Here is a 22,162-nt window from a genome sequence, read left to right as displayed (position 1 = left end):
ACAGGGACACGGAGCTGCTCGGGGCTGTCGGAGGGCAGCATCGGTAGGACAGGACAGGACAGACCAGGGCAGTGCGGGCAGGGTAGAATAGGCCATAGCAGTGCTGGCAGGACACACCAGGACACGGCCGGTGTCGCCCGTGGCCGCTGCGTGCCCGGGGCAGCGCGGGCGGTGCCTTTAAGGGGCGGTCGCGGGGCGGTGGCGGCGGCGGGGCCGGGCGGCCGCGGTCCCCCCCCGGCTCCCGGAACTTTCCCGGCGCCAGCCATGGTGAAGATCGTGACCGTGCAGACCAAGCCCTACGGCGACCAGAAGCCGGGCACCAGCGGGCTGCGCAAGCGGGTGACGGTCTTCCAGAGCAATGCCAACTACACCGAGAACTTCATCCAGAGCATCCTGGCCACCGTGCCGCCCGCCGAGCGCCAGGAAGCCACGCTCGTGGTGGGGGGCGACGGTCGCTTCTACATGAGGGACGCCATCCAGCTCATCGTGCGCATCGCCGCCGCCAACGGGGTAAGCAACACGGCGCTCCGCGCTGCGCTCCCCTCCCCGCCTGCCGGCAGCGGAAATCGCTGGCGCTCGGCGTGTCCGCGGCGTGGAAGTAACGCGCTGAGTGACAGATGAGCTGACGGGGCTGGCGTGGCACAGCTCGTGGGGCAGGCAGGAAAATCTCCCCGGGAGCCTTGCTCTGCCTGCGGCAGCGAGTGGATAGTGGCCAGGGTGGAGGCGCGGAAGCAACCGCGACTTTTCTCTTAGTCTTTCTGGCTATCGCTGGGGTTTCCAGCTAAAACACAAACCAGTGGCACGGCGTGCAGGGGGTGAGGTGTTGGGAGGGAGCAGCGTTTCCTTCCACAGCGCTGGAATGCATCTCACAGCTGGGGGATTCCTCCCTCAGTGTGTCCTGGTCCTGTCACTTGGGTAGCCCAAGGGGATCCCAGCAGGGAATGTGATGCTGGTAGGGAGAGGTGTGCTGAAAACAAGTTTGCAAAGAGAGGCTTTTCTGTTTTCCAAATGAAAACTATCCCCTTCTCCTGGGACTCCAACATCAGCAGCAAACATTCTTCCTCATGGATCATGAAGGAGAGAGGAGCATAAGGGTGCTTAGGGTTGAACACCAGGGTAGAACCTTAGAGTTACCTATTTCATCTTCCCAGCCTCAATGCCTCTAAATATCTGACTTCACAGGAAAAAAATAGTAATTTGGGATTGCTGCCTTTTTAGGGCATAAAGAAGCAAATAACTGGTTTGGATTCTTTTTAAGCCATGTAGAAATTTGTCTTTTGTGATGTGTGGCAGCTGCTCAACTTTGATTCCATAGCCCATCATCCCTGGATGCTGTGTGCACCTCTGGAAGTGATGCACTTTCCCTGCTGGAAAAGCAGCAGGCACTGGTTTATTTATTTGTTCCAGGAAGGGCTTGGAGTTGGAATATGCAGCATTCCTGCCTGACTGCACACACAGACAGGAACCCTGTGGATCACTGTGAATAAGCAGACTGGAAAACTTGTTCCCTGGGATAAAGTGTTAGTTTGTTCAGGTTTTTGGATGTGCACCCGGGGCCTGGTGGGATGTGGCAGCACTCCAGGCACCGGAGTTCTCCATCATTTCCACTTCAGCTCCATCCCAGAAGCAAAGCCCTGCGGGTAGAGCCATTCTGGGGTCTGATGAGGTGTGTTGGGAAGGGTTGAGGGCTGGGAATGCCTGGGATCCTCCCCTGGATCGTGCAGTTCCTCACGTACATGCAGAGCTGAGCTCACTGCCAGAGCTGCAGCAGTGGGTCCCAAGGGCTGCCCTTGCCAGCAGGAAATTGCCTTGGAGCACTTTGTCCACGTGAATTCCAAGTGCTAGGACAGAACTGGTCCAAAGTCAGAAAATGTTCTGAAAAGGCAGGAAAACCAGGAGGTGGAGAAAGGAAACGTGTGGAAGAATATGTGGGTAGTAAATGAGCTGCAGGTAAAGCCTGGATAAGTAACCAGAGGTGCAATGGGGTGATCTGCAGAGGGCAGAGCCACTGAAAACTTAATTACAGATATTTGCTACATTTCAGCAGCAGTGGCCTAAATAAGGCAGTGCAGGACTTGCATTGCCAAACTCAGGAGTGGCAAAACCCTCTGGTCCCAGGAAATGAGGTGGCTAAAAGGAGAGGGTTTCTTTAGCAAATGCAAAGCACTGTTCTTTAATGAATTTTGATGTGTTTGCCTTCTTATTTTGGGGTGTTTAGGAGATGCTTGGTTTGTGGGGTTTCTCTGTATTCCAAATATCAGTTTCCTGGTGGTTACCATAGTGTAGTTAAATAAAAGCCTAGGAAAATCCTCTTTCATCATAGTAAACATGAAGTGACTGGAAGTTCCCTGCCCTTCAGAGAGAAGGATGGACAGCTACTGTTAACTGGTAGGATAGTGCCCTGCAGAACAGGGGCAGCACATGGGAATTTATTCCTGCAGCTGTGGATTTGTCCAAAGCCTGGGACTCTTGAGCACCTCCTGATTCCAGCAGCCGATTCTGGGGCAAAACTCAGTGGCCTTATGCTGAGAAAAGCTGAATAATACCAAGAAAACTGCTGGAAAACTGCATTTCTGGTCCTGAGGATTAAGAGGTGGTTGATGAATGCTTCAAAATCATGTGGTGTTAAGATCTGGTTGAATGGTGCTCTCCAGGACAGGACAGAGCTGAGGACCACAGCTGATGATCTTTATTGTTACAACGTAAAAGGAAAGGATGTTAAAATGAGTTTGAATTTTGTCTCCACCTGGAATGGTTAATATGCAACTAAATATTTGACTAGCAACTACTCAGTTTGAGATAAAGGGGTGTTTATCTCATTTTAAAGTTTGCATTTCTGTAAGTAAACTGAAATGGGGGTTGTTTGCCATTCCCAGTTGGCATCCAGTGTAGCCTACCACCTTTGTTTTGATCTGCTTGCCAGCTTTCCTTGACATTATTCCCTCATCGTGAGTCTGACTCTTTAATTACACAAATGAGATCTTCACAGGTCCTGTTGGAGCATCACAGATCAGTAGAATCGTGGCTGTGCAATACTTTTATGTCAGAAATGACAGATACTGTAAATCCAGATATGATCCTACAACCAGCCCCAGGCTGATTCTGTCACCTTCTATTCCATAAATTCACTGTGCCCTTGGTTCCTTCCTGGCTGAACACTTTTCCAAGTGCTGCAAAGTTGCCACACTCAAGCACGTTGCTGGAAGGTGTTTGGAGTTCCAGGCTGTGCCTTGCATGTTAAATAGTGCCTGCTTTTGTTTTTCAGCTGCAGGACAAACAGGGCTTTTATTAGAAATGCTGCTCTCTCCCCCAGGAAGTTTGGGTTCCTGGCTTGGCTGCTATTAACTTTTTTCCCCCCTCAGTCATCCAGGGAAACCAAGTGTTCAAAGCTGTTGCATTTATTTGCCTCTGCTCTCCTTTGGTATTTCCCCTTTTCTTTGTGCTGTTTTCTGCCACAACTCCCAGAGCAGTTCCACTGAGATCATCCCTTTCAATAAAAGCTCCTGGAATTAAAAACATCAAAATCAAGTGATCATAAAGAAAGATCTCCCAAAAAGCACTCCCTGTGTAGCAGAGTTAGGTGTGGTGATGCTGGATCCTCCAGGCCAGTTGGAAAACCCTCAATTTCTGGCTTTCTTATGTCACTGTTTTTCTCAGAGGCAGAAGGGGAAATTGAGATGTGATATCTAAAGTAAAGAAATAAGTACCACTTGTAGATATTTCCTGGCTGCAGATGCTGTGGATTTCAGAAGTGCAGCAGCACTCACAGCCTCTTTTTACACCAGCTTAGACTCTTTTTGCCTGCAAAGTTAATTGGCTTATGTCAGTTTACAGTGCAAGGTGATTAAGTGGTCAGGTTGTCCAGTTTCAGTGGCACTTTGGAATTTTAAACTCTGCACTCACCAAACTCCAGCTCAGAGCAAGAGCTAAGGTGCTTTGCAGTTAAGCTCTGCAAATCCAGCAGGCAGAGTTGAAATTCATCCTACCAGGGATTTAGCTGTGATCTCCTGGGACAATGACACTGCATAAGCAGACACCTCAGCTGGGGCTGGGCTGGCAGGGCAGCAGGATGGAAATGCCTTCCTTTTGTCAAGGCAAAGATTGGGATAGGGAGCTGGGCTGGAGAGCTGCTCTCCACATGTGTAATTCCAAATCCTAGCTCCTCAGGATTGAGAAATGCACTTTGGGGAGTCCTTGCAGTCCTGTCATGGTCCTGAGTCAGCCAAAATATTGAGTAGGGCTTCAGATGATCCAGAGCTGGAGCATATTTTAGAAAGAAACAGAGATAACTTAGTAAGAAGTTCAAAGAATTCTGAAGTAATAAAAATGTAATAGGTATACTTATAGTGCATATTCATAGTACAAGTTGCACAGTAAATACTGAGCTGCAGATATGATGAGTAAAGGGCAAAAACGGTTGGCAGCATCATCCAGTTGGCCATTTTCATCCATTTTCAGTTGGCCAGAAAAACATCATTTCTCCATTTTAAAATACAGTTGTTGTAAGTGAAAACTAGGAAGTAACGTCTCACCAGGAGCACAAGCCCTCAGAGAGGATCCAGTCTGGATGAAGGAGACATCAGCAGGAATGGCCTGAGGTCATTCTGTAGGGAAGGAATTCCTCCCTGTGAGGGTTTGAGGTCCTGGCACAGGCTGTCCAGAGAAGCTGTGCTGCCCCTGGATCCCTGGCAGTGCCCAAGGCCAGACTAGACAGGGCTTGGAGCAGTCTGGGATAGTGAAATATGTTTTTTGGGTTCAGGTGCAAGTTTCCAAGAGGGTTCTATCTCAGCAGGCTGGGACCAGACATCCTGGAGCATGGAGGAGATCCATCTAGAATCCCTCCCCTTTGCCTGGGGCAGGGGGAGGACAGCAGAGATAAAATGCAGATTTGGGTGACCTTGGCAGAGCTGACCTTTGAACAGAAAGTTTCTCAATCCTGGTGCTGATGTGTACCTCTCTGGGAAAGGAAGGTCAGCCCCTGCCTGTGTGACAAACCTGCAGATGGGGTTCATTCCCAGCCCTGCCAGAACCTCTCTCTGTCACCCAATTTTCTTTTTAGTTGAGGTAGGAACAGAACAGTGTCTCGTCATTCTGGAGTGGTTCATATGTGAGAGCGCTTGTGCTGTCAGGATGGTGCCAAATAACTTTTTTTCCCCTCTGGAATCTCTGCAGCAACTTCCAAACTCAAACTTTTAATTAATTCTCAATAGAAACAAAGCGTTTTGCAGTTGGAGCAGCACTCCTTGTATGACTAATAACACACTCGCAGTCTATTTATTTTACTCGGCCTGGCATTACCAAATGTCACTCGCAGCAGTGGCTGCCTGGATCGGAGTCACCCTCGAGCAGAAAGTGCCAGCTTTTGGCAGCTGCTCAGTGGGGTTTTGCAGGGCTCTTGGCACCCTCTGATGGCCAATGTGCAGGGACAGCAGCGGCACTGGAGCTTTCCTGAGGGCAGGAATTACGGGAATGGGATTCTGCCTTAAAAGAGGGTCACAGGAGAAGTGTAAAGCGTTTTTACCCCGTTTGTTGCCTGGGATTTCATGCTGAGTGTCTTTCCGACTGCTCACAGAAAAGGAGCAGAAGGAGATGCCTGTCCTGCTGTCAAAAACCCCTGCAAAGCTGCAAAAGAAAGTTAAACTCAGCCCCACAGAGGGGACATTGGCTTTATGTGCCCTCTGAATGGGGACCAAGATCTGGGAGAGGAATGGGAAGAAGAGGAGAAGAGGAGGAGAGGTCATCCTGGACTTTGGAGAAGCCTGACCCAGGAGGGACCATGGAATTGAGCCAGTGGAGGAACTGTGGCTTTCCAATGTTTTACTGACTTTAAGTCCTCTCAGAATTCTCTTGTTTTTCTTTTCATCATAAAGTCAGAGCTAGTTCAGAGTTTTAACTCTGTTTAACTCTGTTCTTGTGTGTGTGAAGTGCAGGACAGGCAAAGGGACCTGGGTTAGGAAATGTTCCTGTCTGTGCCAGCTTGGCTGTTGGGAGAGATTCCCTCCCCAGCCAAGAGGAATCAGAGACCCAGCAAACAGGACCACCAGGAAAAGCTCAGGAGACTGGGGCTGTTTGCTGTAGCACAGACACTCAGCCTCTGATGCCAAAGGATTGTTTTAGTGAGGAATTGTCAGGAAGAGGATTATGATCTCTGTTTGCTGTGTCAGCTCGGGAGGATTCACAGTGGGAAAGATGTCCAGCAGATTGTAGGGAAGTACTTTCAACTGCTACTTCCAGCTGCTTCCAGCTTCCAAGGCTAATTATGCACTGGCAGGGCTTACCTGGAGAAAAAGATTGCAAGAACAAGTTATATCAACTTCCACGAGCCCTGGGTGCAGCTGATCATGCACCAGTCGTGGGGAGGGTGCAGGTTGAGTGATTTGTAGTGATCAGTGACCCCAGCAAAGCCTCCCAGATCAGTGATCAATGACCTTTCCCCAGTCCCTGCCCCAGGGCAAAGGTGCTCAGCATCCACCTTTGGTGACATTTGGCACCTCTGAATGCTCTGGTGTGTGATCCCCGTGTGATCCCCAACCCCTCCCCAGTCCTGGCTCACCAGGTATTGGTGATTTCGATTCTCCCAAATAGTGGTGCAGATGTTGCAGGAAAGCCCTGGGAGCAGGTGAGCACGCCAAGAGTGGGGTTGGTGTGTCTGTCCTTGTCCCTGTGCCTTTTATACACTATTTTATATTTCATTTGACAGAATGTATTTCACTTCATGTACACAAATATTGCAGTAATAACCCTCCTCCCCTGCTTAATTTCATTTGATTCCTGTCTACTCCACATGCACTTAATTACACACAAATTCCAACCCTCCATAGGCCTTTTCCCTGCCAGTAAATCCATGTGCATCCCATGTGCAGTCACGGGAGCTGCTGGGTGGCCTGTGCCCTCCTCCTGTCACTGAATGCCACTGGCATTTCCCGGGGCAGCAAGTTCATCTTGAGCAAGAAGGGAAAGAGCTTGCTTAGGCCTTTTCCTGCCAGGTGCAATTTTGGGAGGTGGATTTTGGTGTCTGTGCCACTAGAGGGAAACCTGGGCCTTTGCATGGGAATAAAGAGAGCTGCAGGACGCTGGAATGGTGTGGGTGGAGAAAACTCAAACCGGTTGCTTCTGGCTGTGTATCCCAGGCAATCTCACTGCTGGGGTAAAAGATGTGTTGGTTCACATAAATTATCCAACTCCACTTTAATGTGCTGCTGGATAAAACAGGACCCTGGGACATGGTCAGTGGTGGCCTTGGCAGGGCTGGGTTAGTGGCTAGTGGCTTATATCAGAGGGCTTTTCCAGCCTTTATGACTCTGTGATCTCCCTTGGAAGAAAATATATAAATTATTGGAGCAAGAATAGAATCAGCATCTCAGGAAAGAGTCCCTGAGCAATATCTGAGACAATTCAGCTGAGTACATCACCTTTTTCCTGCTTTTAATAGTGGGACAGAGTCATTACCAAGTGTCTGTTCTTTAATTGCTCCAGCAATATCTATAAATTGCTTCCAGCAGCTCAGGCAGAGGACTCTGGGCATTGTTAAGATTTAGAGGAAAGTCGGATTTAGAATCCTGGACTGGTTTGGGTTGGAAGGGACTTTAAAATCCATCCCATTCCACCCCCTGCCATGGGCAGGGACACCTTCCACTATCCCAGGTTTTTCCAAACCCCATCCAGCCTGGCCTTGGACACTGCCAGGGATGAGGAATCCACAGCCTTCCCTTCCTTCATTTCCCTTCTCCATGCTTGGGAAGATGAGGCTTCATAGCACTTTGTTGATATCTGAGTCTCTTCAGTTTGTGTTGAGGCTGTCCCACAATGAACAGCTTTATGGCATGCAGCTTTCCAAAAGTTTTTTGTGAGTTTAAGCTGGGTGAGACTGGCTGGGGGTGTTCAGTTGAGGCTCATGAGGCTTTCCAGCCAAGGGCGGACCTGCTGTCCCTGCTGGAAAATCTCTGTGTTTGAGGGAGCCGTGGGAAGTCAGGCTGTAAGGCAGGAGCTGCATGAGCAAACGGGAGGTAACAGATCTGTTCCCTTCCATTTTAAGAGTGACCTTTAACTCTCCAGACTTTGCAAAATAGCTCCAGCAGGATCCTGCTGGAAGTTTGCCTCCGGAGCCCCAGCGTGTGGCCAGGCCTGGCACTGCCCTGCCGATCTGGGAAAACGCCGGAGCGACACATCTGAGCGGCTGGGCTGCTCCCACCTCCCTGTCCCAGGGAGATCCACGGGGATTGACACTGCTGGGCTCCATGGGATGGCCAGGAGCAGTGCCTGTGGCCACCAGGAGATGACAGAGAAGACAGGAATCCTTTCCCAGCCTTGCAGTGAGGGAGAGCAGCGTGGAACTGAGCGTTCTCCGTGACATTGATCCCCCACCGCAAGTGCGAGGACACGGCTTCAGTTACAGAAGGTCCAAGGAGCTATTTTTGGGTGCTCAACAGCTCCCCTCAACTCCTGTCTCATAGGTGGGCCATTGCTGTGGCAAGGTTGGGGGTAAATTTGGGCATATTTTACTTTTTAAATGAATTTATGTGAGAAAAGGACATGGAAGACGCTCCCCTGCCTCTGCTGACGGTGCCAACAGCTCCTTACAACGACCAGAAACCAGGAACCAGCGGATTACGGAGGAAGACCTTCTACTTTGAATCCAAGCTGAACTATTTGCAGAATTTTATCCAGAGCATATTTTTTTCCATAGACCTAAGAGATCGCCAAGGAGCCTCTCTGGTGGTTGGAGGTGATGGGAGGTACCTCAATAAGTCTGCAGTGGAGCTGATTGTGCAAATGGCTGCTGCCAACGGGGTTGGTAAATGTTAAATGCCTGAATTCCTGTGGGGTGTGGCTGAGAGATGCAGAAAGCCATCAGAAGTTAGGCACTGTGAGACTTAATTTCCCCAAACGTTTTATTCAACTGCTAATAGTGAAGTTTTTAATGGCAAATCAGTTTGAGAGTACAAAAATTACTGGTTTTTTCACTCCTAAGTGATGCAGTTGGGCAGAGAATACACTTGGAGAAAGGGAAATAAATTCTGCTTGGGGTTTGTGTGTTCTTGTTTTGTGCTTTGCCATGCCCCGAGCTGTTGGCACCTGTGGATTTTTCGGTCTTTCCATATAAACCCCTGATACTGTTCGGAAATGAAGTAACAGAGAGAACCACCAGAGTGGCAAAGGAAAAGAAACAATCATGTTTTGCCTTTCTCACCAGGTGTAAGCTGTGGCTCTGGGATAAATGCTCAGGGAGCCTTTGAAAATTGATATGAGAGTTAGCAAGTGAGTGACAGCCTTTACAGGGATCTCAGTTGTGCTGGAATTCTGTGTTTTGGAAGCAGAGCAAGAGGCTTGTGTGCTTGTGGCAGATCATTGGTTCATGCACTGGGGTTTTGTCTTTGTTTCCTTCTGCTTTATACTAAGAAAAAACTCTGTTGTCTGTCCTGGATTTCAGTGCAGAGCAAACTCTGTGCAAAGGGACCTGGATTTTAGGAATTTGTTTGACAAAAAACTTGACTTAGAGCAGTCTTAATAGTGAAGAGGAGAATAGGAGGGGAGAATTCTATTCATTTATTTTTAAAATTGACGTATTTTCCATTTTGGGGGGGAAAAAATCTTCTAGCATTGCAAATTAATGTCTGTATTTGAAATCAGTGTATGGGCTGTGCAGAAGAGCTGGAAAAGGTGCCCAAAGAGCTGGAAAAGGTGCACAAAGAGCTGGAAAAGGTGCACAAAGAGCCAGGCTTGGACTACCTGACAGGAGGACAGGATGGAAGTGCTGCCTGCATGGCTTTGAAGTGCTGTAACCCCAACTTGCTGCACACAGTGGGTCTGTTTTGAGAATCCCATGAAAGGTGTTCCTCCATCACTGCAGCCTTAGGTTTTCCTCATAAGAAATCCCACACACTCAAAAAGGATTAAGAGGAAATTGCTCAGCACCTTGTTACCCTGAGCAACCTTCTCCAGTGGTTACCACCAAGGGTTTAGCACTGGATGGGTGAGGAATGGCAGCAGAAAACCTCTGGAAGCCAAGAAGGACCCCAAATCACAGAGCAGCTCACATGGAGATGAGTATTTCTGCCTTTCCTTCCTTGCTGTGGGGAAAAGCTGCAGTTCAAGTGTGCAGGGAGGACAAGGCCATGGGATTTACTGTGTCCATCCAGCTCTCCTGAAGCTGCTGCCTGCTTTGGCAGGGAAAATCCCTGGTTTTCCCCTCCTCTGCAGCATTCCTGGGGCTGTGTGCAGGGTGCTGATGCACTGGGGTGGTGCAGAACGTGACCCTCAGAGGGGAACTGGAGAGCAGGAGGGGAAATTTGGGAGAGGAGATTCCTAAATGTCATGTGAATTCTCAGGGAAGCTGAAGGAGCAAGGTTTGGAGGCTGGTATAAAGCACAGGACAAGGTGTGTCTGAGAAGGGGGAAAAGCAAACCCTGTGGAGGTTGGGCTGCTTCAGGTGAAATGTGAGGTGCAATAAATGAGTGATCAGTGGGTGGCTGGGCACAGTGAGGGCTCCAGTCTGAGCTGCTGTGGCCAGCTGGAAGCAGGGCTTACAAACTTTGGGTTTGTAAAGTGCTTTTTGCCATTTCTGCTGTTATTTGCTCGAGGTGCAGCTCTGCCAGCAGCTGGGCTGTGACAGCTGGACCATGTAATAACTGATGGGCAGTGAGGCTGGGGCTTAGCACCTGGCAGTGCCAGGGGACAGGAATCACAGCCATCCCATGCCCTTGGCTCAGCACCCACCACAGGCTGGGAATGCTTCTCTTGATTCCTGCTTCAGCTTGGGATTGAATGAAATCCCTGTTTTCTTCCCAGTCTGCTCTGGGTCTGAACCCCTTGGCTGCTGTGGAGGAGTCTGATTTGGTTTTAAATCCTGTCACCTCCTTGTGGGGCTGTGGGAAGGAGCTCTTCCAGAGAATATCCACCTCCTGGTTTATTTATGGACTCCAGCACAAGGATTCTGGTGCTGCTGTATCGCTCAGCACATTGCTCTGGATCCAATCTCAGTGAGATCCCTGGATTTATGGCAATGAGGTGTGTTACCTGCTGCGAGGGAGTATCTGCAGCTGCTCCCATGATGGTCAAGTTTTGTGGGTTTTTGGCTTCTCTCTGTCCCATTGTGTGTTTTGAAGGCAAGTTCCAAGGCCACAGCCAGAGGGATTGGGTTTTTGGAGGTGTTTAAAGCCTGTGGAGAGCTCAGCCATGTCCAGCATTCATGGAGGAAAATGCTCCAGCAGGGCAGAGTTGGCTGCACCACAGGGAACTTTGGCAGGAACAGGGCTGTGTTTGCCCTGTCCCCAGGGTTTGGGGCTTTGGGATTTGCCCTCACAGTGCTCTGTCCTGCTCTGCCCCTCTCAGATCGGGCGCTTGGTCATCGGGCAGAACGGCATCCTGTCCACCCCGGCCGTGTCCTGCATCATCCGCAAGATCAAAGCCATCGGGGGCATCATCCTGACCGCCAGCCACAACCCCGGGGGACCCAACGGGGACTTTGGCATCAAATTCAACATTGCCAACGGAGGTGAGGACACCTGGGCTTTGGTATTATTGTTTCTTTCTTGTGGCCACCCTGAGGATCCCAATTTCTGTGTTCATAGCCCAGGGATCAGTGCCCTGAGCAGTGGTTTCCCTAAATGATGCTCTGCTTCCCTCATTCCTGGGCGTTCCTCTCCCAGGGGGATATTCCCAGCCCAGCTCTTTGCAGTGTTCCTGCAGTTCACTCCTCTTGCAGTTGGATTCTTTAACATCTTCCCCTTGCCCATTTCACCTTGCAGGTCCTGCTCCTGAAGGCATCGCGGATAAAATTTTCCAAATCAGCAAGAAAATACTATTGTTTATTTCTTGTGGCCACCCTGAGGATCCCAATTTCTGTGTTCATAGCCCAGGGATCAGTGCCCTGAGCAGTGGTTTCCCTAAATGATGCTCTGCTTTCCTCATTCCCAAGTGTTCCTCTCCCAGGGGGATATTCCCAGCCCAGCTCTTTGCTGTATTCCTGCAGTTCACTCCTCTTGCAGTTGGATTCTTTAACATCTTCCCCTTGCCCATTTCACCTTGCAGGTCCTGCTCCTGAAGGCATCACGGATAAAATTTTCCAGATCAGCAAGAAAATTGAGGAATATGCAATCTGCCCAGATCTAAAGGTGGATTTGGGCACCATTGGGAAACAGCAGTTTGACTTGGAGAACAAATTTAAGCCATTTACAGGTAAAAAAGTGTTTTCCATCTTGGAAAGGATGAGGAATTGTGGTGTTTTCTGTGGCCTCTCCTTCTCATTTGTTGGATAATCCAAACAAGAACACTGCTTCTGGCATCCTGGCATTTATTTATTTGTTAACTTTGATTTATATCAGTTTCTGTCCTACAAAAATTTCTACTTCACTAATAAAATCTTGATCCATCAAATTTCCCTAAAATCACAGGTTGTTTTCCCTGCAAGGCAAACATGTACTTGAAAACACAAAAACGCAGTTAAAGTGCATTTTTCAGAATAAAAATTACAGAGTTTAATCTTGCAACTGATTTTTATCATGGTTTCACATATAGAAGTTGTCCCTGTGAGTGGGAAAGCTGTTACATTTCACATGTGTCTTCTGTCAGTCAGCAGTGAAATATGAAAATACATTAAAAAAAGACTTTTTCAAAACACTGCAAGTATTTTTTTACCATCTCCTGGTGCTTGTAGTTAAGAAAGAAGTTAAAAGATGATAAAATTTGATATTTCTCTCAGTTCCCATTTCTGTGTAGTGGGATTTTAATCCTATAGTTTATGTTTTTATATTCTCTGTTGGCTACAAAGCTGCAACTTTTTTTAATTATTAAATTCACACCTCCCAAAAACTTTGGTGGAAATGAAAGCTCTGATTTTATGTATTTTTTTTCCTTTTCCTTTAATTTAAGGTAAGTGAAGTGGGATGAGCCCTCTTGAAGGAAGTCCAGGGAACAAAGTTTGCCTTAAGGATTTTGTTGGTCCATTTGTGACCTGACTGGCAGTGAGAGCCTAATTAAATTCCTAATTTAGCCCCATAATTCCTATCCCTATGAATTTCTGGGATGTTCAAGGGCTTTGTGCTGAGCCTGCACTGGAGGACCCTCAGCACAGCAACAGGATTTGCTCACCAAGAGTTCAGGCTGTGAGGATTGATCCCCATTTTTTCTCTTTTCCAGTGGAAATTGTGGACTCTGTAGAAGCTTATGCCAGCATGCTGAGGAGTATTTTTGATTTCAATGCCTTGAAGGAGCTGCTCTCAGGGAAGAACCACCTGAAGATCCGCATCGATGCCATGCATGGGGGTATGCAGGGCTGGCTTGGGGCACTGTGGGCTCAGGTGTCCTTGGGGATTTGCAACCTTCTTCAGAGGGAAAGATTGTCTCTGGGATTCATGTTGCAAGTTTGGTTTTTAGTTTGTAGCACACTGGATTTTTCTGTGAGCAAACTTTTTATGTCTTACGGTGTTTTCTTTTGTCAAATGTGGTGTTTTGGGGGTTGGAATGAGCTGATCTTTAAAGTGCCTTCCAAGGCAAACCATTCTAGGACTCTGAAATGTTTCATGGAATCCTGGAATGGTTTGGCTTGGAATGGACCTTAGAGCTCATCTTCCACCCTCTGCCATGGGCAGGGACACCCTTCACTATCCCAGATTATCCCAAGCCACATCCAGCCTGGCCTGGAACACCTCCAGGGGTGGGTTGGGTGTTGATGTGAGCTCCTAAACCATAAAGCACCTGAAATGCCCCAAAGTGAGCAGCCTGAGGTGCTGCTGTGGCTGTGCAGAGCTGAGCCAACTCCTTCTCTCCGTGTTTTGCCGAGGCAGTTGTTGGTCCTTACGTGAAGAAGATCCTGTGTGAGGAGCTGGGAGCCCCAGCAAATTCAGCTGTGAACTGCACCCCCCTGGAGGACTTTGGGGGTCACCACCCTGACCCCAACCTGACCTACGCTGCCGACCTGGTGCAGACCATGAAGACGGGAGAGTATGACTTTGGAGCTGCCTTTGATGGAGACGGGGTAAGGGAGCTGCTCTGAATTCCCCTTCCTTCCTTCTACCCAGCCCTGAGGGACTGAGGTGAACCTTTTCTCTCCTCTGTAATCACGAGTGAAGTGAACCACTCTGCAGTTTGCCACCACAGTGATAGTTGGCTGCTGTTTCAATAACCCAAACTTTAGTGATTTAAATCACTTTAAAGCTGTGCAAAATCAGCGGGAAGGTGAAGCACTGCTGAGGTGCTGCTGCTTAACTTTCTCCAAGCTCCGTATTTATTCCAGAAAATCTCTGGAAATTGTTGGCTCACTAGGCTGGCCCAGCTGATGAGCAGGGAGCTGAGCTGTGCCTGTGCTGTCTCCCGCAGGATCGCAACATGATTTTGGGCAAACATGGCTTCTTTGTCAACCCCTCCGACTCGGTGGCTGTCATTGCTGCCAACATCTCCAGCATCCCCTACTTCCAGCAGACCGGAGTGCGCGGCTTTGCCCGCAGCATGCCCACCAGCGGGGCCCTGGACAGGTAACACCACCTGGGGGCAGGGCAGGGCAGGGGAGGAGGGAGCTCAGCTGAGGCAGGGGATGCTCCTGTTTTGAGATTTCACACGGATCTGTTCCGTGGGCTCAGCCCGGGGAGGAGTGAGGCAGTGCCGGGGCAGCAGGGAGGTTTGATGGATTAAATCTGCCTAGGGACATTGCAGAGCAGGGCTGAACTCTTGGCTCTCTCTTCCCTACAAATAAGCCCAAACAAATGACTCTCCCCACCCTTTTTTCCCCCCTTAAATTTGATAGTGACACTTTCTGGTGAAATGCTTTGAGATCTGCAACTTTTGCAGACTCTGTTTGTATCTGTTCTTTAAATGCACATCCCACCTATTTCCCAAATGTCCCACTGGGATGAAATGGAGGGATTGTACCAAAGCAGAGGCTTTCCCTGCCTTCAGTGGCACCCCAGGAGAGATCCTGATCCCATTTCCTATGGGAACACTGAGAGTCCAGGGATGTGACTTGACCTTCTTGCCTTGGCAGGGTGGCCCAGGCAACAAAGATTGCTTTATATGAAACTCCAACGGGCTGGAAGTTCTTTGGAAACCTGATGGATGCAAACAAACTGTCTCTGTGTGGAGAGGAAAGTTTTGGGACTGGTAAGTCAGCATCCCCAATATCACCCATAATGGTGATTCTTTATTCTTTATAGCTTGGGATTTACCTTCCATCTGTAGTTGTTAATACTTGTAAAATATCAAAATATAAAAAAAGGCTTGGAAGAATCAGTGTGGAAATGAACACAATTTAAAGGTTTTGTGAGACAGGAGCTGGTTGTCCTCCAGTTCTCCAGGAAGGCACGTGGAGATAGGCAGGAAGTCTGGGGGCCTCTTTAGTAGCCCTGTCACTGAGTCTGTGGGGATTCAGTGCAGTGCTAAATGTATTTTTCAACTCTTGGTGGCCAGGAAAACCTCCTCAGTGTTTTCATTTGTGGAAAGAAATACGGTTGGGAGCACTGAGTTTTATTAGGGAAGGTTTCAGGTCACTATTAAATCTCTGAGCTTAATAGGGCCCTCATTTTCCTGTTCTGAAAACAAGGTATGATTTATAAAGTTTAAATTAACACTTGCCTTTGAACAGTCTGAGCGAGTTATTGGGTTACTGAGAAACAAGAACATCACAAGGAATTTACTGGGGGTGTGCAGGCAAGTTGATGGCAGCAGGATTTGCTCTGGGTTGGAGCAGAGTGCTCAGAACACTCAGATTCCCAGGAGATCTCTGCAATTCCTGAGCTCTCCCTGGCATCTCCCATGGGGTTTTATGTCCTGCATGTGGAAATGGGATCTTCCCTGCAGGCAGGGCCCTGAATCAGCACCTCATTCCTGATTCCAGTTTTATCTGGGCTGAATTCTCCCTGAGATGTGTTTTTCCTGCTCTCATAGCATTTCTGATTGAGATATGCAAGGCACAAAGTCTTGAGGGAATTTCTCACTCAAACCTCATGTGTTTTCATTCCACCACCCCAGAAAAACCTTTTCATCTGTGTGTGGGTGCCTTAAATCCCCAAATACCTGGAGTGAAGTGCTTTGTGGAGCTGGGATGCACAGCTTGACAGGAAAGGATTACCCCAGCTTCCCTGTGGCTGAGGAAATGGGATCACAGCTCGGGGTGGGAGCAGGTTGCTGTGAGGCTGAACAGTCCTCAGGGACAATATTTTTGCAGTCAGGTACTACTCTGACACGTGGGACTGGGATTTGGGTGTGGGTTGGAAGGAAAGGGGAATTTCAGAAAACCTGGTATCTCTGTAAAGAAATCTTGAAGTAAATGGTGAGTAAAGAAATTCTGGAGTTTTGCCCTGGGTGATTTCAGCACGTGCTGAGTTTATATCCTGGGCCTTGGCTAATGACAGGGCACTGTGCTTCAGGAAATAAATAAAACCAAATTCCTGGAGCTGCTGATGGGAGATGGTCTCAAATGAGCAGCACCCCAAAACTGTTTCTACTTTTGTGTGGGTGAGCAGCAAGCTCAGTTTCTCTCCATCCCCCAGCAGGCAAGGGATTCCCTCCCAAATCAAAGTGATTCCAGTGGCAACAGGGGCTGAGAGAGAGGTTTGGGGCTTGGGCCAGGCAGCAGCACATCCCAGGAGCTGAAGCAGTTTGGGGGAACAGATTGGGAAAGGGCCCAGGAGCAGTGGATTCCCCCACAATGCAAAGGGGTTTGTCCATCTGGCAAATGCACTTAGGAAGGAAAAAAAGAATGAAAAGGGAAGGTTGGTTGATAGGAAGTTAATGAGGAGCTGTTTGGAGCTGGATAGAATGGCAGTGTTGAAGGGGAGAGAGGTGAAGGAGCAGCCAAATAGGCCCAGTAAAAATTGAAACAAACTGTGGGGTGGTGGGACTGGAGTCCAGCAGCAATTAGAGTAATGCGACATGACAGAATTCCTGCTTGCTTCCTTGGCTATTTTATTCCAGCAATAAGTTGATACATCACATGGGACTTGTGTTTATTTAGCATTCCTCTCCATCACCTCTGCCCAGCTCTCTCTGCCGTGGGGATAATTTATGGCCACATCCACAATAGTGGGATTTGTGCAAAGCACTATGTAACTCCTGCCCTGCCCCCAGCCCTTTCCCAGAGGATTCCCACTCTGGCACTCCTTCAGAAGGTGACATGGCAGCTCTGGAGTGCTCCTGGGATTTCTTTAATACCTGTTTGGAGGTTTTCCAGAGTGGGAAGGAGAAAACATTGCATCTGTGGGGCACAGGGCTGAACTTGTGCACCAGAGGCACTGAGTGGGCTGAGGGTGTTCTGGGCCCTTTGATCCCATTTAATTTGGGGGCTGTGTAAGGTCCAGCAGCTCTCAGGTTTCCTGAGGGGTCAGTGCTGTGTGATCCCAGTGTGATTCCAGGGCAAGGCTGGGCTGGGCTGGCTGCTTCCTGCTCTCCATGCAGTACCAGCCCCCAGTCCTGAACAAGAGGCAATGAGCACAAACTGAGGCCCAGGAAATTCCACCTGAACAAAAGAAAGAACTTCTTTACCATGTGGGAAAAATTGCCCAGAGGGGTGTGGAGTCTCCCTCACTGGAGACAGTCAAAAATCTGGATGCAGTTCTGTGACCTGTGCTCTGGGATGGCCCTGCTGGAGAGGGGAGGTTGGACCAGATGCCTCACTGTGATCCCTTCCAACCTGACCCATTTTGGGATTCTGTGAATCTCCTCCAGCCAAGAGAGAAGCTTTCCAGCCCCAGTGAGAGCAGGCTGGAGGCTCTCCTGGTCTCTGCAGGTGGATGGAGCTTCTCCTTGCCCTACTGTTTGCCAGCCCCATGGCCAGTGCTCCCTGCCCTGCTGCTCTCCCCTTTATGGGGTGATTTTGGAGCGGTTGGAGTTTGGTTCCCCAGGAGGGCTGACATTGCCCTTGGTGCTGGGCCAGGAGATGATCCCAGGGTGCTCCTTGGCACACAGGACACAACAGCTTCTGGGGAGGTTGATGTTCTCCTTCCCAAGCTGCTCCTTTGCATTTGCCTTTTTTTATTTTTCACTTGATGCCCTTTTTACTGTGCACTCCCCATTCCTTCCTTGGGAACAGGGTTAAGGATGTGTGAACAATGAGTGTGTGTGTGTTAAAAGATGCTGAATGTTTTATTTGGGCTGCAGCTGAAGCAGATGATATCCTGACCTGTTTAACGATGCAGCAGGGATGTAACTCTGGAAATGCTTCCCATTTGTGAGCTGTAGAGCTGCCAGGGGGGTGGAGGAGAGGAGCCAGGGTGGGGACTGTGGGGTGGAAGGAGTGGGAATTGTCTGTGCTGTGGGGATTGTCTGTGCTGTGGGGATTGTCTGTGCTGTGGGGATTGTCTGTGCTGCCAGGGGGATTGTCTGTGCTGTGGGGATTGTCTGTGCTGTGGCTCCCCACAGGCTCTGACCACATCCGAGAGAAGGACGGGCTGTGGGCAGTGCTGGCCTGGCTCTCCATCCTGGCCACCCGCAAGCAGAGCGTGGAGGACATCATGAAGGATCACTGGCAGAAGTACGGCAGGAACTTCTTCACCAGGTGGGGAAAGTGCTCCTGACACTTCACAGTCCCTGTCCTCTGTCACACACAGAGATTTATTTCTCCAAGAGTCTTTTTCCATCAGTTCAGTCTGGTTTTTGAGACCCCACATCAGAGGTTAATTTGTGACATCGTCAGTGACAGCAGTGTCTCATGGAATGGATGCTCAGCCCCATGGCTGGTATTTACCTGGTCCAGTCCCCAAATGCTCACATTTAACCTGCAGTAGACATGGAAGATGGCAAGGGAAGGAGTGAGAACAGCCTGCAGAGGTGGGAGCACTACCTGTGAAAGCATTAGGCAGAAATTCTTCAGCTTGGAAGATCTACATGAAAATTCCATCTCAAATTGCCAAATCAAAGAACTTGCCTTTTCCTTTGTTTTTTATTTCTTTCCCCCCCTCCACCACTCAGCACAAAGCCAGCACACATCTGAGGCATGGAAAGCTGGGGAAAAATGCCAAAGTCTAGGATAAAAAGGCAGCCTTTTAGCACCCGAGGTATGTGTGCAGAGCACGCTGAGCGCAGGGCTAGGCGGGTCAGCCGCCAAACAAAGCGGCACAAATCCTGCTGGCGCTGGGAATATGGAGTCTGGGATCCTGGGGTGTGCTCTGCTGCCTCTCTCACCGGGGCAGGGACATCAAAGCTGGCACTGGATGATTTCCTGGTGCAGTCACAGCTGCTGTTTGCTGTAGGGATGCACTGAGGGTGTTCACAGTTACCATGAGGGAGCTGGTGAGGTGCTGTGGGCAGAACTACAGGAAATTCTTGGCAGTCACTTGGAGCTTGGCCCTGGTCTGACACTCGGTGTGAGACAGCATTTTGTGCTTTCATCTCCTGGCACCAAATGCCTGTGATAAGCTGTGCTGGATCCCAAGGATCTGTGTGGATGTAGCTTTAGCTGCACACAGAAACTCCTCTCTTTTCATACAATTCCACACTGGGATGGGCTGGGAGGGACCTTAAAGCCCATCTCATTCCATGGGCTCCCACTATCCCAGGTTACTCCAAACTCCATCCAACCTGGCCTTGAACACTTCCAGAGATGGAGAACTTCTCTGAAAAACCCATGCTGGTGCTTTTATGTGCCTTTTCTCCCTGTCCTCTCCTCCACTACGGCAGCAGAGAACACCCACAAGGCGACCACAGAGCTTAAAAAGAGCATCCCAAACCATCACAACTCATTGCATCCTCCCCTCCCTAACCCCGTGTGTGCTGCTGGCTGCAGGTACGACTATGAGGAGGTGGATGCAGATGCTGCCAACAAAATGATGAAGGACTTGGAGACAATGATGTTTGACCGCTCCTTTGTGGGGAAGCAGCTCTCGAGTGGGGACAAAGTCTACACGGTGGAGAAAGCTGACAACTTTGAGTACAATGATCCTGTGGATGGCAGCGTCTCCAGGAACCAGGTGGGCACAGCCTGGGAGGGTTTTTTTCATGTCCTGTTTCTGTGGAGGAGCAGTGGGTTGGGAATGCTGTGTCTGGCAGGCAGTCCAAGCTCTTGTTTCAGGAGCTTTAGCAAATTCCCCGGTGTGGGTTAGGATGGATATTAATCCCGCCAGGGGTGTGGAAAGGGTAGCACAGGAGCCTCCTGCGGCTCCCTGAAGAGCAGGGATGGTGCAGGTCAGGCACAGCCATGCTGGGAATCATGGAAAACCCCCTGGCTACCCAAGAGCCAAGCTGAGAGGCCTTTCCCCCCGTGTCCCCGAGCAGGGCTTGCGGCTCATCTTCTCCGACGGCTCGCGCATCATCTTCCGGCTGAGCGGCACAGGCAGCGCCGGGGCCACCGTGCGCCTCTACATCGACAGCTACGAGAAGGATGCTCAGAAGAGTAACCAAGACCCACAGGTGGGTGCTGCACCTCCGTCCTGCCACTGCTGGCTCCCAGAGCTGAGCCTTCTCTTAGCCCTGTTTGCTTGGGGCAATGTGGAGGTGCCAGGAAGAGCATGGGGAGCATGGGCTTTGGTGGCCCAGGCTGACGTGGATGTGGCATGGGAAAGCTGTGAGTGCTGCTCTGAGGTTCTGAGCCCTCTCTTTCCTCCCTGCAGGTGATGTTGGCACCTCTCATTTCCATTGCACTGAAACTTTCCCAGCTCCACGAAAGAACCGGCCGCTCTGGGCCCACCGTCATCACATAGAGCCCCCTGTGCTGGAGAGAGCACTGGGGCAGGGAGTCAGCCCAGCCCCCTTTCCTTGTCAAATCAGCACTAAAAGAGGAATATTGATTTTATCCCTGTATTTAAGAACACTGTTTTGCTGCTAAGGATAGCCAATAAACCCCAACCCTCAGCACCTCTTGTCCCCTTTGCTGCTTCTCTGCGTCCCCAGAGCTGCCAGTAGGTTGGGTGTGGTGCTCCTTGGGAGCAGCAAGTCGACTCCTGGCTTTTGCTTAAACAAAAAGCTCTAGGAATAATAGAGACACTAAATTCTTCAATAATTCACAGGCTTTTTTTTTCTGTCTTGGAAATTTTCCTGGGAAAGAAGCACCAATACTTTATCCTGGTTTGGATGAGCTTGTTTGGTTGAACATGGACAGTAAGAGCCTTGGAATAATCAGATTTGCAGGCATTAGTGTGCAATATCTTATCCAAGGGCACAGATAGGGTCAGTTTGGAGACAGCTGTAGCTTTGTTTGAAGTTAGGACTTGCAGCTGCATCCTCCTGCCCTTTCCCTGGAAGTGCTCAGATCAGTGGGATGAGTTTAGGTCCTGTCCCCTCTTGGTTTGCTTGCCTTTGTCACCCAAATCTGCAATCTCCATGCCCCATCTTCTGCCCTGGGCTGAAACTCCCTGGGCAGGTCTGAGGGAGCAGCTCTATTTTCCAGAAATGTGGAATATCCCACCCTGATCCCGACCTGCCAGCACCCCTGCCAGGGGAGACTGGATGTGACCACAAAAGGCTTTTAATCTCAGCTGTGCACAGGAGAGGTGTCTCTGCTGCTCCATGTGCACTGACAGTTCTGCTGGGGGAGCTGCTCTGCTGTGGGGTGGATCAAACCCTCAAACCCAAGATGTAAATAAGTGGAAAAGCCGAGGTAGGACCTGGGAAGAGCTTGTGCCCAAGTTTGGAAGAGCTGTGTTTTCCATGCCATGTCCTGTCTCACCCAGGGCTTCCCTTGGCAGGATGCTTCCAGAGGTTTCCCTCACAGCTGGCTGCAGCACTAAACCAGGAAGCTGGGATTAGTGGGGGAAAACCAATCTGGCTGCTCTAATTTGCCTTTTAAGCATTGTGTGAACAAGTGACCCTGGAGTTTATGGTTGGCCTCTTGTCAAAGCAGGTCAGTCCTGGGTTCCTCCAAATGGAACTGTGAGTGTTTTTCAGTCAAACAGTGCTCAGAGCTGCTCTCTGCCCATCCTGGTGCTGACTGGTGGTGCTAACAGCTCTCTGGTGACACACAAGCTCTCCTCTCCTGGGGCTCCCGAATTCTTTCAGCACCTTCAGAAGGCGAGGCAAAGCTTCCTGTGCTCTCATGGCTTTAGCTCAGCTCAGTTCCTGCAGCTGCTCCTTCCCACCACACCTACAAGTGCTGCAAAGTGGAGCCCAAACTGATCCATTCCCCTGTTACCTGTTCCTTGTGACAAACAATCTGCGCCTGTGCAGCCCATGCCTGTCTGGCTCATGGGATTTGGAGCTTTGTGACACGAAAAATGCTCTCACAACTCCTTGGCAGGACGTT

At 49.7% G+C, this 22,162-nt stretch overlaps 1 protein-coding gene across 2 annotated transcripts; it reads left to right on the top strand.

Annotated features, from left to right (window-relative positions):
• The first annotated feature begins 204 nt into the window (after positions 1-204).
• Positions 205-20,778, top strand: PGM1 (phosphoglucomutase 1). 2 transcript variants are annotated; one of them, XM_085067420.1, is made up of 11 exons: positions 205-510; positions 11,332-11,494; positions 12,031-12,177; positions 13,138-13,263; positions 13,785-13,975; positions 14,317-14,471; positions 14,978-15,093; positions 18,349-18,484; positions 19,712-19,895; positions 20,200-20,334; positions 20,535-20,778. In XM_085067420.1, exons 1-11 carry the CDS (start codon positions 265-267, stop codon positions 20,622-20,624), a joined length of 1,689 nt encoding a protein of 562 aa, XP_084923546.1. In that variant the 5' UTR covers positions 205-264; the 3' UTR covers positions 20,625-20,778. The 2 variants fall into 2 exon arrangements, with proteins under 2 accessions (XP_084923546.1, XP_084923544.1); XM_085067418.1 differs by lacking the exon at positions 205-510 and adding an exon at positions 8,138-8,790.
• Positions 20,779-22,162: the final 1,384 nt, after the last annotated feature.

This window comes from Lichenostomus cassidix, chromosome 8, assembly GCF_008360975.1.
Source record: "Lichenostomus cassidix isolate B80296 chromosome 8, HeHo_3.0, whole genome shotgun sequence".
NCBI lineage: Eukaryota > Metazoa > Chordata > Aves > Passeriformes > Meliphagidae > Lichenostomus > Lichenostomus cassidix.
Note: the sequence above shows the minus strand (reverse complement) of the source record. Positions and strands in the feature narration are given on the sequence as shown.

Excerpts from the sequence above, each read along its gene's own strand:
- PGM1 (XM_085067418.1), top strand. The coding sequence starts at position 8,533 with ATGGAAGACGCTCCCCTGCCTCTGCTGACGGTGCCAACAGCTCCTTAC. Across the intron at positions 19,896-20,199 it reads GCAGCGTCTCCAGGAACCAG|GGCTTGCGGCTCATCTTCTC; the intron begins GTGGGCACAGCC and ends GTCCCCGAGCAG. Across the intron at positions 20,335-20,534 it reads AGAGTAACCAAGACCCACAG|GTGATGTTGGCACCTCTCAT; the intron begins GTGGGTGCTGCA and ends TCCTCCCTGCAG.